Source organism: Oncorhynchus gorbuscha, linkage group LG19 (genome assembly GCF_021184085.1).
Source record: "Oncorhynchus gorbuscha isolate QuinsamMale2020 ecotype Even-year linkage group LG19, OgorEven_v1.0, whole genome shotgun sequence".
NCBI lineage: Eukaryota > Metazoa > Chordata > Actinopteri > Salmoniformes > Salmonidae > Oncorhynchus > Oncorhynchus gorbuscha.
Window position 1 is genome coordinate 76,285,794 of NC_060191.1, and position 15,339 is coordinate 76,301,132.

General features: G+C 44.6%; 2 protein-coding genes across 2 annotated transcripts in view; one reads left to right on the top strand and one right to left on the bottom strand.

Moving 5' to 3' along the window:
• Positions 1-249: 249 nt before the first annotated feature.
• On the top strand, positions 250-6,591 carry LOC124004980 (lipase member H-like). The gene is made up of 10 exons (XM_046313781.1): positions 250-400; positions 589-995; positions 2,142-2,253; positions 2,384-2,485; positions 2,599-2,706; positions 3,095-3,262; positions 4,141-4,233; positions 4,361-4,472; positions 6,168-6,353; positions 6,513-6,591. The coding sequence occupies exons 1-10, from the start codon at positions 301-303 to the stop codon at positions 6,589-6,591; spliced, it is 1,467 nt and encodes a 488-aa protein (XP_046169737.1). The 5' UTR covers positions 250-300.
• Positions 6,592-6,694: 103 nt separating this feature from the next.
• Positions 6,695-15,339, bottom strand: part of st14a (ST14 transmembrane serine protease matriptase a) — a 52,128-nt gene continuing 43,483 nt past the window's right edge. The window contains exons 15-18 of the mRNA XM_046314031.1: positions 14,794-14,977; positions 13,948-14,219; positions 13,447-13,583; positions 6,695-8,074 (exon numbers count right to left, since the gene is read on the bottom strand). Of these exons, the coding sequence (XP_046169987.1) occupies positions 7,916-8,074; positions 13,447-13,583; positions 13,948-14,219; positions 14,794-14,977 (752 nt within the window). The 3' untranslated portion in view covers positions 6,695-7,915. The remainder of the gene's footprint in view (positions 8,075-13,446; positions 13,584-13,947; positions 14,220-14,793; positions 14,978-15,339) is intronic.

The window sequence follows — 15,339 nt, forward strand, 5'->3', positions numbered from 1 at the left end:
CATGTTTGGTTCTTTATGTTATGTTTCTTGTGAACACTGTAATAGCAAACACATGCAATAATTCAGATCATTTTACCGGTTGCAATTATTCATTTTTTAGAAACATTTTTAACTGCATTCTTTGTAGTTGAATTTTCACTCTGCACTGATCAAGAAAGGGCTGGCTCACAAAAGCTCTTCTGCTCTCTACGGTATTTTCATCAGAAACACTCCAGTCTCCACCTCCACTGAGGCTTATCAGATTGTCAGAGTACAGAAGGCTGTACGGCAGGTAGGGAGATTTGCATTGTGGCTGGGGAAATGGAGAGAACAGGTGGAGGTGTGGAGAACTCTGGAGCTGACAGCAGCTTGGTCGTCTGGTCTCTACTGGCCTTCTGTCTTCTGTCTGGTCCTGCCACAGGTACTATGGGGGAGATTACTGTGTGATTAGCTCAGCTGCACATTAGAGGTCAATTCAAATTAAAAACTCACATTTTCCAAAACTACTGGCTGTCTAATCATGATTTACTGGGGAGAAGTCCTCACAATAATCTAAAATGTTGTATGTTAACAACATGATTGATGTTTACAGATATTCTCTTCTCACAGGTGACCAACATGCCCACTGCTCTGAGTTCCTCTGTCTCAGCCCTCCCTCTCTTCTGGTGAGGCTCCTCAGCTTCTCCTCTGAGCAGGGTCCCTGTGGTTACCCCTTAGATCTCCCTCCTTCAGGCCTCCCATCTGGCCAGGGCCTCCCTCCACTTCCACCAGGCTTCCCAGGACTGGCCCCTGGTCCTGTGGCCTGGAGCCCCCTCAGCCCCACAGTTGTGATTGTTCCGGGCAGGAGGCCAGCCAGGCTGCAGCCCAGCTGGGCGAGGGTGATGGCGGGGGAGCTGTTAGAGGCAGGGCTGGTTAATGTCCTGGTAGCTGATTGGCTGCTGCCCCCAGAGCAGGAGATCACAGAAGGAGCCAGGCAGGTGGGAGAGAAGCTGGCGCAGACCATACAGACACTACTGGTGGGTATACAGACCATACAGACACTACTGGTGGGTACACAGACCATACAGACACTACTGGTGGGTACACAGACCATACAGACACTACTGGTGGGTACACAGACCATACAGACACTACTGGTGGGTACACAGACCATACAGACACTACTGGTGGGTATACAGACCATACAGACACTACTGGTGGGTACACAGACCATACAGACACTACTGGTGGGTACACAGACCATACAGACACTACTGGTGGGTATACAGACCATACAGACACTACTGGTGGGTATACAGACCATACAGACACTACTGGTGGGTACACAGACCATACAGACACTACTGGTGGGTACACAGACCATACAGACACTACTGGTGGGTACACAGACCATACAGACACTACTGGTGGGTACACAGACCATAAAGACACTACTGGTGGGTATACAGACCATACAGACACTACTGGTGGGTATACAGACCATATAGACACTACTGGTGGGTACACAGACCATACAGACACTACTGGTGGGTACACAGACCATACAGACACTACTGGTGGGTATACAGACCATACAGACACTACTGGTGGGTACACAGACCATACAGACACTACTGGTGGGTACACAGACCATACAGACACTACTGGTGGGTACACAGACCATACAGACACTACTGGTGGGTACACAGACCATACAGACACTACTGATGGGTACACAGACCATACAGACACTACTGGTGGGTAAACAGACCATATAGACACTACTGGTGGGTAAACAGACCATACAGACACTACTGGTGGGTAAACAGACCATACAGACACTACTGGTGGGTACACAGACCATAAAGACACTACTGGTGGGTAAACAGACCATACAGACACTACTGGTGGGTCCCCAGTAATATGCTTTAACTGGGTCAGGGAAACTGGCCCAAATTGAACATTAGTGTAGTAGATATGTTAAAAAAAAAAATGTTAACCTTAATTTAACTAGGCAAATTATTTTCAATGACGGCCTAGTGGGTTAACTGCCTGTTCAGGGGCAGAACGACAGATTTGTACCTTGTCAAATCGGGGATTTGAACTTGCAACCTTTCGGTTACTAGTCCAACGCTCTAACCACTAGGCTACCCTGCCGTCCCATGTTGATGTTTATTCCTCAGGAGGACCGGGGCTCTTCTCCAGAGCTGTTCCACCTGGTAGGGTTTGGTGTTGGGGCCCATGTAGCTGGTGTGACCGGGGCCTGTTTGGAGGGAACTATTGGCAGGATCACAGGTACTGAGACGTAATATAGGGTTACACCTGGTAACAGTCCATTCTGAGTTTCGGATGAACCGACAGGTCAAATTGAGTGTTTTGTTCTTTAAAAAATGTTTTTTAAATGACGTGGTCTGATCCAACTCAGGCCTGGATCCGTTCTCACCGGTGTTTTCAGAGGCAGACAGCAGCCTGTCTCTGGATCACACTGATGCCCAGTACGTGGACGTGATTCACACCAACTTCAACCGTGAGGAACTCTACACACACCTAGTAAACCATGTAGTTACACCTAATAGCATAGTAGATTTATTTAGACATTTTGAACCAATCACCAAGTTCATTACCTGCTGTATTTTTCAGCCAATGAGCCGGTAGCTCCCCTGGGGGTTCCTAGACCGTTGGGTCATGTTGATTTCTACATCGGCAAAGGATATCAACTCCCTGGTTGTCCTCAGGCTCTCATGAAAAGTGTGTGACAGGTTTTTATTTTCATCTAAAATATTATAACAAACATCATGCCTGGGGCCCATGTGACCTGACCAGGAAACGCTGTGTCCTTTAGGCTATCTACTATAACACAGAGGTTGGGATGACTCATATATTTGAGGCAGTTCTGCAGGTTGGTCACTAGCTTGTACAGTCACAAAGTCATAGAGATCTGATTTTCAACCTAACCTTAAAAACACACTGCTAACTTTATACCTAACCTTAAAACAAGATAAAAAAACACTTTTTTTTCATTAATTGTTAAGATATATAGTTTTGCAGCTATCCCATGTAGTGTGGACCGCTCAGTTCTGCCTTCAGGACAAGATTCAGCCCAATAAAGGTCAAGGTGCGTGTGGGTGTGTTCCAGGGGAGCAGTACTTGCTGTGCAGTCATCAACGGGCCTATAGATTGTTCACCAGCTCCATCCGGTCCTCCTGCCCTCTCACAGCCTTCCCCTGCCAGGGAGTAGAGGACTTCCAGAGGGCTCTCTGTACACACTGTCACCACACTGGCCTCAACATCTGCCCCCAGCTGGGTAAGATACACACTGTCACCACCCTGGCCTCAACATCTGCCCCCAGCTGGGTAAGATACACACTGTCACCACCCTGGCCTCAACATCTGCCCCCAGCTAGGTAAGAGACAAGATAATGTAGACCAGCTGGGTAAGAGACACACTGTCACCACCCTGGCCTCAACATCTGCCCCCAGCTGGGTAAGAGACACACTGTCACCACCCTGGCCTCAACATCTGCCCCCAGCTGGGTAAGAGACACACTGTCACCACCCTGGCCTCAACATCTGCCCCCAGCTGGGTAAGATACACACTGTCACCACCCTGGCCTCAACATCTGCCCCCAGCTGGGTAAGATACACACTGTCACCACCCTGGCCTCAACATCTGCCCCCAGCTGGGTAAGAGACACACTGTCACCACCCTGGCCTCAACATCTGCCCCCAGCTGGGTAAGATACACACTGTCACCACCCTGGCCTCAACATCTGCCCCCAGCTGGGTAAGATACAAGATCATGTAGACCAGCTGGGTAAGATACAAGATAATGTAGACCAGCTGGGTAAGAGACGAGATCATGTAGACCAGCTGGGTAAGAGACAACATAATGTAGGCCAGCTAGGTAAGAGACAAGATAATGTAGACCAGCTGGGTAAGAGACGAGATCATGTAGACCAGCTGGGTAAGAGACAACATAATGTAGGCCAGCTAGGTAAGAGACAAGATAATGTAGGCCAGCTGGGTAAGAGACAAGATAATGTAGACAGCATAACTCTCTGACACACATTTCTCTCTCTCTCTGAACAAAGACGAGTATTTCACACATGAAGAAACTGTTGTTGATGATTGGCTGTTTCCATCATCAAGACACCATCAGCTATTGGTTCTTCTCTCCTATAGGCTACGACATCAGCTGGCTGCCTCCAGATCGACCAATCACCTTCCAGCCCCTGACCGCGGTCCTGGACATCACAGCAACGGACCCTTTCTGCGGTCAGAAACTCAGGACACACACTGACACTGTCACACGGTTACCGTTTCTTCCTCTAGAGCAGGAACAGGAACAGGAACAGGAACAGGAACAGGAACAGTTGGTTAACCCGCTTTATGGCCCTTCTAGTGACGCCGTTCCTGTTGGAGGTGCACCTGGAGGGAAACACCTCGTTAGAAGCCCAGCTATTTATTCAGCTGAAGGGAGACATCAGGAAAACACCTGTCATGTTGGTGTCCGGGTGAGACACCAGCATCTGGTTCTTCATTTATTAAATGTCTGCATCTCAAATGGGACCCTATTCCTGATATGGTGCACTATATACCCCATAGGGCCCTGGTCTAATGCTGTATACTATATATCCCCATAGGGCCCTGGTCTAATGCTGTATACTATATATCCCCATAGGGCCCTGGTCTAATGCTGTGTACTATATATCCCATAGGGCCCTGGTCTAATGCTGTATACTATATATCCCCATAGGGCCCTGGTCTAATGCTGTGTACTATATATCCCCATAGGGCCCTGGTCTAAATGATGTGTACTATATATCCCCATAGGGCCCTGGTCTAATGCTGTGTACTATATATCCCCCCATAGGGCCCTGGTCTAATGCTGTGTACTATATATCCCCATAGGGCCCTGGTCTAATGCTGTGTACTATATATCCCCATAGGGCCCTGGTCTAATGCTGTGTACTATATATCCCCATAGGGCCCTGGTCTAATGCTGTGTACTATATATCCCCCCATAGGGCCCTGGTCTAATGCTGTGTACTATATATCCCCATAGGGCCCTGGTCTAATGCTGTGTACTATATATCCCCATAGGGCCCTGGTCTAATGTGTACTATATCCCCCCATAGGGCCCTGGTCTAATGCTGTGTACTATATATCCCCATAGGGCCCTGGTCTAATGCTGTATACCCCATAGGGCCCTGGTCTAATGCTGTATACTATATATCCCCATAGGGCCCTGGTCTAATGCTGTGTACTATATATCCCCATAGGGCCCTGGTCTAATACTGTGTACTACATATCCCCATAGGGCCCTGGTCTAATGCTGTATACTATATCCCCATAGGGCCCTGGTCTAATGCTGTGTACTATATATCCCCATAGGGCCCTGGTCTAATGCTGTGTACTATATATCCCCATAGGGCCCTGGTCTAATGCTGTGTACTATATATCCCCATAGGGCCCTGGTCTAATGCTGTGTACTATATATCCCCATAGGGCCCTGGTCTAATGCTGTATACTATATCCCCATAGGGCCCTGGTCTAATGTGTACTATATCCCCCATAGGGCCCTGGTCTAATGCTGTGTACTATATATCCCCATAGGGCCCTGGTCTAATGCTGTATACTATATCCCCATAGGGCCCTGGTCTAATGTGTACTATATCCCCCATAGGGCCCTGGTCTAATGCTGTATACTATATATCCCCATAGGGCCCTGGTCTAATACTGTGTACTACATATCCCCATAGGGCCCTGGTCTAATACTGTGTACTACATATCCCCATAGGGCCCTGGTCTAATGCTGTGTACTACATATCCCCATAGGGCCCTGGTCTAATACTGTGTACTACATATCCCCATAGGGCCCTGGTCTAATGCTGTATACTATATCCCCATAGGGCCCTGGTCTAATGCTGTGTACTATATATCCCCATAGGGCCCTGGTCTAATGCTGTGTACTATATATCCCCATAGGGCCCTGGTCTAATGCTGTATACTATATCCCCCCATAGGGCTCCGATATATATATATCCCCATAGGGCCCTGGTCTAATGCTGTGTACTACATATCCCCATAGGGCTCCGGTCTAATGCTGTGTACTATATAGGTAAAAGGGTGCTATTTGGGATGCAGTTAATGTCTTTATCCGGTGATTGTCTTGCCAACTCTAACGTGCCGTTGACCATTGTGTCCAGTCCTTCCCTGATGCAGTTTGAGTCTCATCAGATACACCAGTTCCTGGTTTCTGTACGTCACAGTGTTCAGGAGTTCAGAACCATAGTACTTCACTTCTACTCTCAACGCCTCCTGTACTTGGCCTGGAGGAAGAGACGGATTCACATCAGTCATCTAGTCCTTACACAACTACCCAGGCACCAGGGGTAAATAGCATCACTACATCAACACGACACAGATGAAAACTCAACTCTCCTTCCATTTGCTAAAAAAAGAACACAAAAGCCCTTTCCGACCCCCCCCCACCCCCGGGGTCGTCTGTGTGAGACTCAAACAAGGCTGTTTTTGTGCATTACCTCCCACAGGCTAGTATCTTACAGGACCCGGAGTGTTACCGCAGTGGAGAATCACAGAGTGGACGTGTGTCTGCAGAAGGAAGAGTGAAGATGGACGGGGATGGGGACGGGGGGACTTTTCAGGGAGGTCAAATGCTGCGCTGGGTAATCAGAATTTAACCATTAAAATATACTGAAGAAAATACAGAAAGTTGGTTGTTCATATTTATTTTAAACACTTATATATATATATATATATATAATAAAAAAAATACAGTAAGTGTTTGATTTGATAAATGCTGGATAATGTTTTAATTTCTAAGTTAAATTCGATAATTTGTAAATGTCCTCAAAAAAAACAAACAAGATGTTGTGAAATCAATGTTATTTATACCGAACAGACGATCTCTGACGAAGCTTTATTCTGATGTGAAAGCGTTGCCGTCGGACCCAAATTAAATGAAAAATAAAGTTGGGAGAAAAGAGAAGAAGCAGAACATCAAGGAATAAATCACATTTAAAAAAAAATCAAAATTATTCATCATCATGTCGCATCAGGACTTCCTGGTATTTCAACTAAAAAAACTATTGTGTCAAAAACCAAATCATAGTGGATAGCGACCCCAGGTCCATACCGTCTGTTTGAGCCCTGTGTTCCAAATGGCACCCGATTCCATACATAGTGTACCACCTTTAAAAAAACAGAGCCCTTATGGATCCTGGTCAAAAGTAGTGCACTTCATAAGGGAATATGGCACCATTTGGAATGCAACCCCCCCCAACCTTCATGAGTACAAGGGCAACAAGTCAAAGAGTCTGAATTCACATTTAAGAGACCGTTCTAAAAGAGGACGTAAGAGAAAGCAAACCTATGGGGAAACGGTTCAAATCCAATGACAAAACAAGCAACGGAACACATCGTCTCCTTGTGTACGCGCATGTAACAGTTTTTCTACAGTTACTCCTTAAAAATGTCCCAAATCCTACCTATGCAAAACGTACCAGAAAATGTTGTGTATATTCACTCCAAATGACTGATTGCAATGGGCAAAAATAATATATCTAAAAAAAAATCAAAATGCACAAAATTTGACATTATTTACAATTCTTAAAAACACTTTCCCCACAAAACCACCTATTCCTCCTCATAACAAAAAAATACACATTCAGACACCAGTCATTATAATAAACATTTAGACATTAAGGCATGTGCCTTTCAACAGAGAAAACCCAACCAACGGTCCATAGTCCATCGATATGAAAGGGAGTGCATTGTGAGGCCTGAGATCAAAGTGTGTAAAATAGTCCTGGATAATGGAAGGGAGAGGAGGAGGGTATAGAGGGCGAGTCCTGGCGAACCAGTAATCTGTACAGTACTGGCGTGTTCATCGACCGGTTGTCCTCATCATTCCTAGTCGTTTCCCCGTGTCCTGTTACACGCCGGTCTTCTCCTTGATCCAGCCCCTGAACTTGGTGACGGTGCTGTAGATCCCAGGCTTGTCCCTACGGGCACAGCCGTCACCCCAACTCACCACTCCAGCCAGGAACATACGACTAGTACCAGGACTGGACAGAGGCCCGCCAGAATCCCCCTGAGAGAGAAAGTGTATGGTTATATATATATCATCCTATCTCAGCTCTAATGTTGACCAGAGCCCTGACCAGAGCCCTGTGGTTATATATATATATCATCCTATCGCAGCACTACTGTTGACCAGAGCCCTGTGGTTATATATATATATATCATCCTATCTCAGCACTACTGTTGACCAGAGCCCTGTGGTTATATATATATATCATCCTATCTCAGCACTACTGTTGACCAGAGCCCTGTGGTTATATATATATATATATCATCCTATCGCAGCTCTACTGTTGACCAGAGCCCTGTGGTTATATAGATCATCCTATCTCAGCACTATCGTTGACCAGAGCCCTGTGGTTATATAGATCATCCTATCTCAGCTCTACTGTTGACCAGAGCCCTGTGGTTATATATATATATATATATCATCCTATCGCAGCACTACTGTTGACCAGAGCCCCGTGGTTATATATATATATATATCATCCTATCGCAGCACTACTGTTGACCAGAGCCCTGTGGTTATATATATATATATCATCCTATCTCAGCTCTACTGTTGACCAGAGCCCTGTGGTTATATATATATATATATATATCATCCTATCTCAGCACTACTGTTGACCAGAGCCCTGTGGTTATATATATATATCATCCTATCTCAGCACTACTGTTGACCAGAGCCCTGTGGTTATATATATACATCATCCTATCTCAGCTCTACTGTTGACCAGAGCCCTGTGGTTATATATATATATCATCCTATCTCAGCACTACTGTTGACCAGAGCCCTGTGGTTATATATATATATCATCCTATCTCAGCACTACTGTTGACCAGAGCCCTGTGGTTATATATATATATATATCATCCTATCTCAGCACTACTGTTGACCAGAGCCCTGTGGTTATATATATATATATATCATCCTATCGCAGCACTACTGTTGACCAGAGCCCTGTGGTTATATATATATATATCATCCTATCGCAGCACTACTGTTGACCAGAGCCCTGTGGTTATATATATATATCATCCTATCGCAGCACTACTGTTGACCAGAGCCCTGTGGTTATATATATATATATATCATCCTATCGCAGCACTACTGTTGACCAGAGCCCTGTGGTTATATATATATATATATCATCCTATCTCAGCTCTACTGTTGACCAGAGCCCTGTGGTTATATATATATATATCATCCTATCTCAGCACTACTGTTGACCAGAGCCCTGTGGTTATATATATATATATCATCCTATCTCAGCACTACTGTTGACCAGAGCCCTGTGGTTATATATATATATATCATCCTATCGCAGCACTACTGTTGACCAGAGCCCTGTTATATATATATATATATCATCCTATCGCAGCACTACTGTTGACCAGAGCCCTGTGGTTATATATATATATATCATCCTATCGCAGCACTACTGTTGACCAGAGCCCTGTGGTTATATATATATATATCATCCTATCGCAGCACTACTGTTGACCAGAGCCCTGTGGTTATATAGATCATCCTATCGCAGCACTACTGTTGACCAGAGCCCTGTGGTTATATAGAGTGCCTTGCGAAAGTATTCGGCCCCCTTCAACTTTGCCACATTTCAGGCTTCAAACAAAGATATAAAACTGTATTTTTTTGTGAAGAATCAACAACAAGTGGGACACAATCATGAAGTGGAACGACATTTATTGGATATTTCAAACTTTTTTAACAAATCAAAAACTGAAAAATTGGGCGTGCAAAATTATTCAGCCCCTTTATTATTCAGCCCAGTGCAGCAAACTCTCTCCAGAAGTTCAGTGGGGATCTCTGAATGATCCAATGTTGACCTAAATGACTAATAATGATAAATACAATCCACCTGTGTGTAATCAAGTCTCCGTATAAATGTACCTGCACTGTGATAGTCTCAGAGGTCCGTTAAAAGCGCAGAGAGCATCATGAAGAACAAGGAACACACCAGGCAGGTCCGAGATACTGTTGTGAAGCAGTGTAAAGCCGGATTTGGATACAAAAAGATTTCCCAAGCTTTAAACATCCCAAGGAGCACTGTGCAAGCGATAATATTGAAATGGAAGGAGTATCAGACCACTGCAAATCTACCAAGACCTGGCCGTCCCTCTAAACTTTCAGCTCATACAAGGAGAAGACTGATCAGAGATGCAGCCAAGAGGCCCATGATCACTCTGGATGAACTGCAGAGATCTACAGCTGAGGTGGGAGACTCTGTCCATAGGACAACAATCAGTCGTATATTGCACAAATCTGGCCTTTATGGAAGAGTGGCAAGAAGAAAGCCATTTCTTAAAGATATCCATAAAAAGTGTCGTTTAAAGTTTGCCACAAGCCACCTGGGAGACACACCAAACATGTGGAAGAAGGTGCTCTGGTCAGATGAAACCAAAATTGAACTCTTTGGCAACAATGCAAAACGTTATGTTTGGCATAAAAACAACACAGCTCATCACCCTGAATACACCATCCCCACTGTCAAACATGGTGGTGGCAGCATCATGGTTTGGGCCTGCTTTTCTTCAGCAGGGACAGGGAAGATGGTTAAAATTGATGGGAAGATGGATGGAGCCAAATACAGGACCATTCTGGAAGAAACCCCTGATGGAGTCTGCAAAAGACCTGAGACTGGGACGGAGATTTGTCTTCCAACAAGACAATGATCCAAAACATAAAGCAAAATCTACAATGGAATGGTTCAAAAATAAACATATCCAGGTGTTAGAATGGCCAAGTCAAAGTCCAGACCTGAATCCAATCGAGAATCTGTGGAAAGAACTGAAAACTGCTGTTCACAAATGCTCTCCATCCAACCTCACTGAGCGAGCTGTTTTGCAAGGAGGAATGGGAAAAAAATTCAGTCTCTCGATGTGCAAAACTGATAGACATAACCCAAGCGACTTACAGCTGTAATCGCAGCAAAAGGTGGCGCTACAAAGTATTAACTTAAGGGGGCTGAATAATTTTGCACGCCCAATTTTTCAGTTTTTGATTTGTTAAAAATGTTTGAAATATCCAATAAATGTCGTTCATCTTCATGATTGTGTCCCGCTTGTTGTCGATTCTTCACAAAAAAATACAGTTTTATATCTTTATGTTTGAAGCCTGAAATGTGGCAAAAGGTCGCAAAGTTCAAGGGGGCCGAATACTTTCGCAAGCCACTGAATATATATCATCCTATCTCAGCACTACTGTTGACCAGAGCCCTGTGGTTATATATATATATCATCCTATTTCAGTACTACTGTTGACCAGAGCCCTGTGGTTATATATATATATATATATATCATCCTATCTCAGCACTACCGTTGACCAGAGCCCTGTGGTTATATATATATATCATCCTATCTCAGCTCTACTGTTGACCAGAGCCCTGTGGTTATATATATAATAAATATATATATATATCATCCTATCTCAGTACTACTTTTGACCAGAGCCCTGTGGTTATACATATCATCCTATCTCAGCACTACTGTTGACCAGAGCCCTGTGGTTATATATATATATCATCCTATCTCAGCACTACCGTTGACCAGAGCCCTGTGGTTATATATATATATCATCCTATCTCAGCACTACCGTTGACCAGAGCCCTGTGGTTATATATATATATCATCCTATCTCAGCACTACCGTTGACCAGAGCCCTGTGGTTATATATATATATCATCCTATCTCAGCACTACCGTTGACCAGAGCCCTGTGGTTATATATACATCATCCTATCTCAGTACTACTGTTGACCAGAGCCCTGTGGTTATATATACATCATCCTATCTCAGCACTACCGTTGACCAGAGCCCTGTGGTTATATATATATATATATATATATCATCCTATCTCAGTACTACTGTTGACCAGAGCCCTGTGGTCATATATATATATATATATCATCCTATCTCAGCACTACCGTTGACCAGAGCCCTGTGGTTATATAGATCATCCTATCTCAGCTCTACTGTTGACCAGAGCCCTGTGGTTATATATATATATCATCCTATCTCAGCACTACCGTTGACCAGAGCCCTGTGGTTATATATATCATCCTATCTCAGCTCTAGTGTTGACCAGAGCCCTGTGGTTATATATATATATATCATCCTATCTCAGCTCTAGTGTTGACCAGAGCCCTGTGGTTATATATATATATATATCATCCTATCTCAGCTCTACTGTTGACCAGAGCCCTGTGGTTATATATATATATCATCCTATCTCAGCACTAGTGTTGACCAGAGCCCTGTGGTTATATATATATATCATCCTATCTCAGCTCTACCGTTGACCAGAGCCCTGTGGTTATATATATATATATCATCCTATCGCAGCTCTACTGTTGACCAGAGCCCTGTGGTTATATAGATCATCCTATCTCAGCACTACCGTTGACCAGAGCCCTGTGGTTATATATATATATATCATCCTATCTCAACACTACCGTTGACCAGAGCCCTGTGGTTATATATATATATATATCATCCTATCTCAGCTCTACTGTTGACCAGAGCCCTGTGGTTATATATATATATATATATCATCCTATCTCAGCTCTACTGTTGACCAGAGCCCTGTGGTTATATATATATATATATCATCCTATCTCAACACTACCGTTGACCAGAGCCCTGTGGTTATATATATATATCATCCTATCTCAGCTCTACTGTTGACCAGAGCCCTGTGGTTATATATATATATATATATCATCCTATCTCAGCTCTACTGTTGACCAGAGCCCTGTGGTTATATATATATATCATCCTATCTCAGCACTACCGTTGACCAGAGCCCTGTGGTTATATATATATATCATCCTATCTCAGCACTACCGTTGACCAGAACCCTGTGGTTATATATATATATCATCCTATCTCAGCTCTACTGTTGACCAGAGCCCTGTGGTTATATATATATATATCATCCTATCTCAGCACTACCGTTGACCAGAGCCCTGTGGTTATATATATATATATATATATATATATATCATCCTATCTCAGCTCTACTGTTGACCAGAGCCCTGTGGTTATATATATATATATATATATCATCCTATCTCAGCTCTACTGTTGACCAGAGCCCTGTGGTTATATATATAATAAATATATATATACATCATCCTATCTCAGTACTACTGTTGACCAGAGCCCTGTGGTTATATATACATCATCCTATCTCAGCACTACCGTTGACCAGAGCCCTGTGGTTATATATACACATCATCCTATCTCAACACTACCGTTGACCAGAGCCCTGTGGTTATATAGATCATCCGATCTCAGTACTACTGTTGACCAGAGCAGCCCTATATTATGGCCGGGTAGTTCATAGGGACAGAGAGTTCAGTACCTGACATGCGTCCACACCTCCAGTCAGCACACCAGCACACGTCATCCTGGAGGTGATCTGTCCTCCCATCAGGCGGTTGCACACAGTACTGTTGATGATACGAACCTGGGCTTTCTGCAGGATGGATGCACCAGAGCCTAACATACATACATACAATCACACGTTAGCTCTTATCACCATGCAGGAAATAGGCATTACTATTTAACATATTATAACACTGCTATTAAATCACTCAAAACTACTCGGTAACAAACACAAATATTATTGCAGTATATAGTTATAATAACTGTGGTCCTTCTGTAGCTCAGTTGGTAGAGCATGGCGCTTGTAACGCCAGGGTAGTGGGTTCGATTCCCGGGACCACCCATACGTAGAATGTATGCACACATGACTGTAAGTCGCTTTGGATAAAAGCGTCTGCTAAATGGCATATATTATTATTATTATTATTATAACTAATACTTTATAATGAAAACCGAGCCCATCCACAATCTCACTCACCTCCTTCTCGTGTGGCGCCCCAACCTGTGATCCAGACAGAGTTACCCTGGGGGAAGGTGTGTTGTGGGGAGGGCAGACAGATGGGTCTGATGTAATCAGAGAAGGTCACAGGGCTGTCTAGCTCCATCAGAGCGATGTCGTTGTCGAAGGTATAGGCATTGTAGTACGGGTGGGAGATCACCTGACGCAGGTTCCTCTTCTGAACGTTCTTACTGTTCTGCTTCTGGACGTGAAGGCCTAGGTACGCCTCCCATACACCTGGCTGGGAATACCTGGGGAGACACACCTGGTTAGGACTGAACACACACCTCCCATACACCTGGCTGGGAATACCTGGGGAGACACACCTGGTTAGGACTGAACACACACCTCCCATACACCCGGCTGGGAATACCTGGGGAGACACACCTGGTTAGGACTGAACACACACCTCCCATACACCTGGCTGGGAATACTTGGGGAGACACACCTGGTTAGGACTGAACACACACCTCCCATACACCTGGCTGGGAATACCTGGGGAGACACACCTGGTTAGGACTGAACACACACCTCCCATACACCTGGCTGGGAATACCTGGGGAGACACACCTGGTTAGGACTGAACACACACCTCTCATACACCTGGCTGGGAATACCTGGGGAGACACACCTGGTTAGGACTGAACACACACCTCCCATACACCTGGCTGGGAATACCTGGAGAGACACATCTGGTTAGGACTGAACACACACCTCCCATACACCTGGCTGGGAATACCTGGGGAGACACACCTGGTTAGGACTGAACACACACACACACACACACACACACACACACACACAGGGAGAATAATCTGAAAGTACCTGGTCTTGGCGTCATCCTGTACACAGTGAGCAGCAGTAACCAGCCAGCGCTGGCTGATGATGGAAGCACCACACACGTGACCAGCGTTCTTAATGTGGAGGCTGACCTGCCACGGGAACTCCCCTTCTTCTGCGTCCTGACCACCCACGATACGGCTAGTTTTAAACAGGCTCCGCCCACAATCTGAAACAACACAAATCAGCATTTAGTCAGACTCCTACACTGAGACTAATGTATTAGTCAACAACAGACTCCTACACTGAGACTAACATTTAGTCAACAGACTCCTACACTGAGACTAATGTATTAGTCAACAACAGACTCCTACACTGAGACTAATGTATTAGTCAACAACAGACTCCTACACTGAGACTAATGTATTAGTCAACAACAGACTCCTATACTGAGACTAATGTATTAGTCAACAACAGACACACTGAGACTAATGTATTAGTCAACAACAGACTACTGAGACTGAGACTAACTGAGACTAATGTATTAGTCAACAACAGACTCCTACACTGAGACTAATGTATTAGTCAACA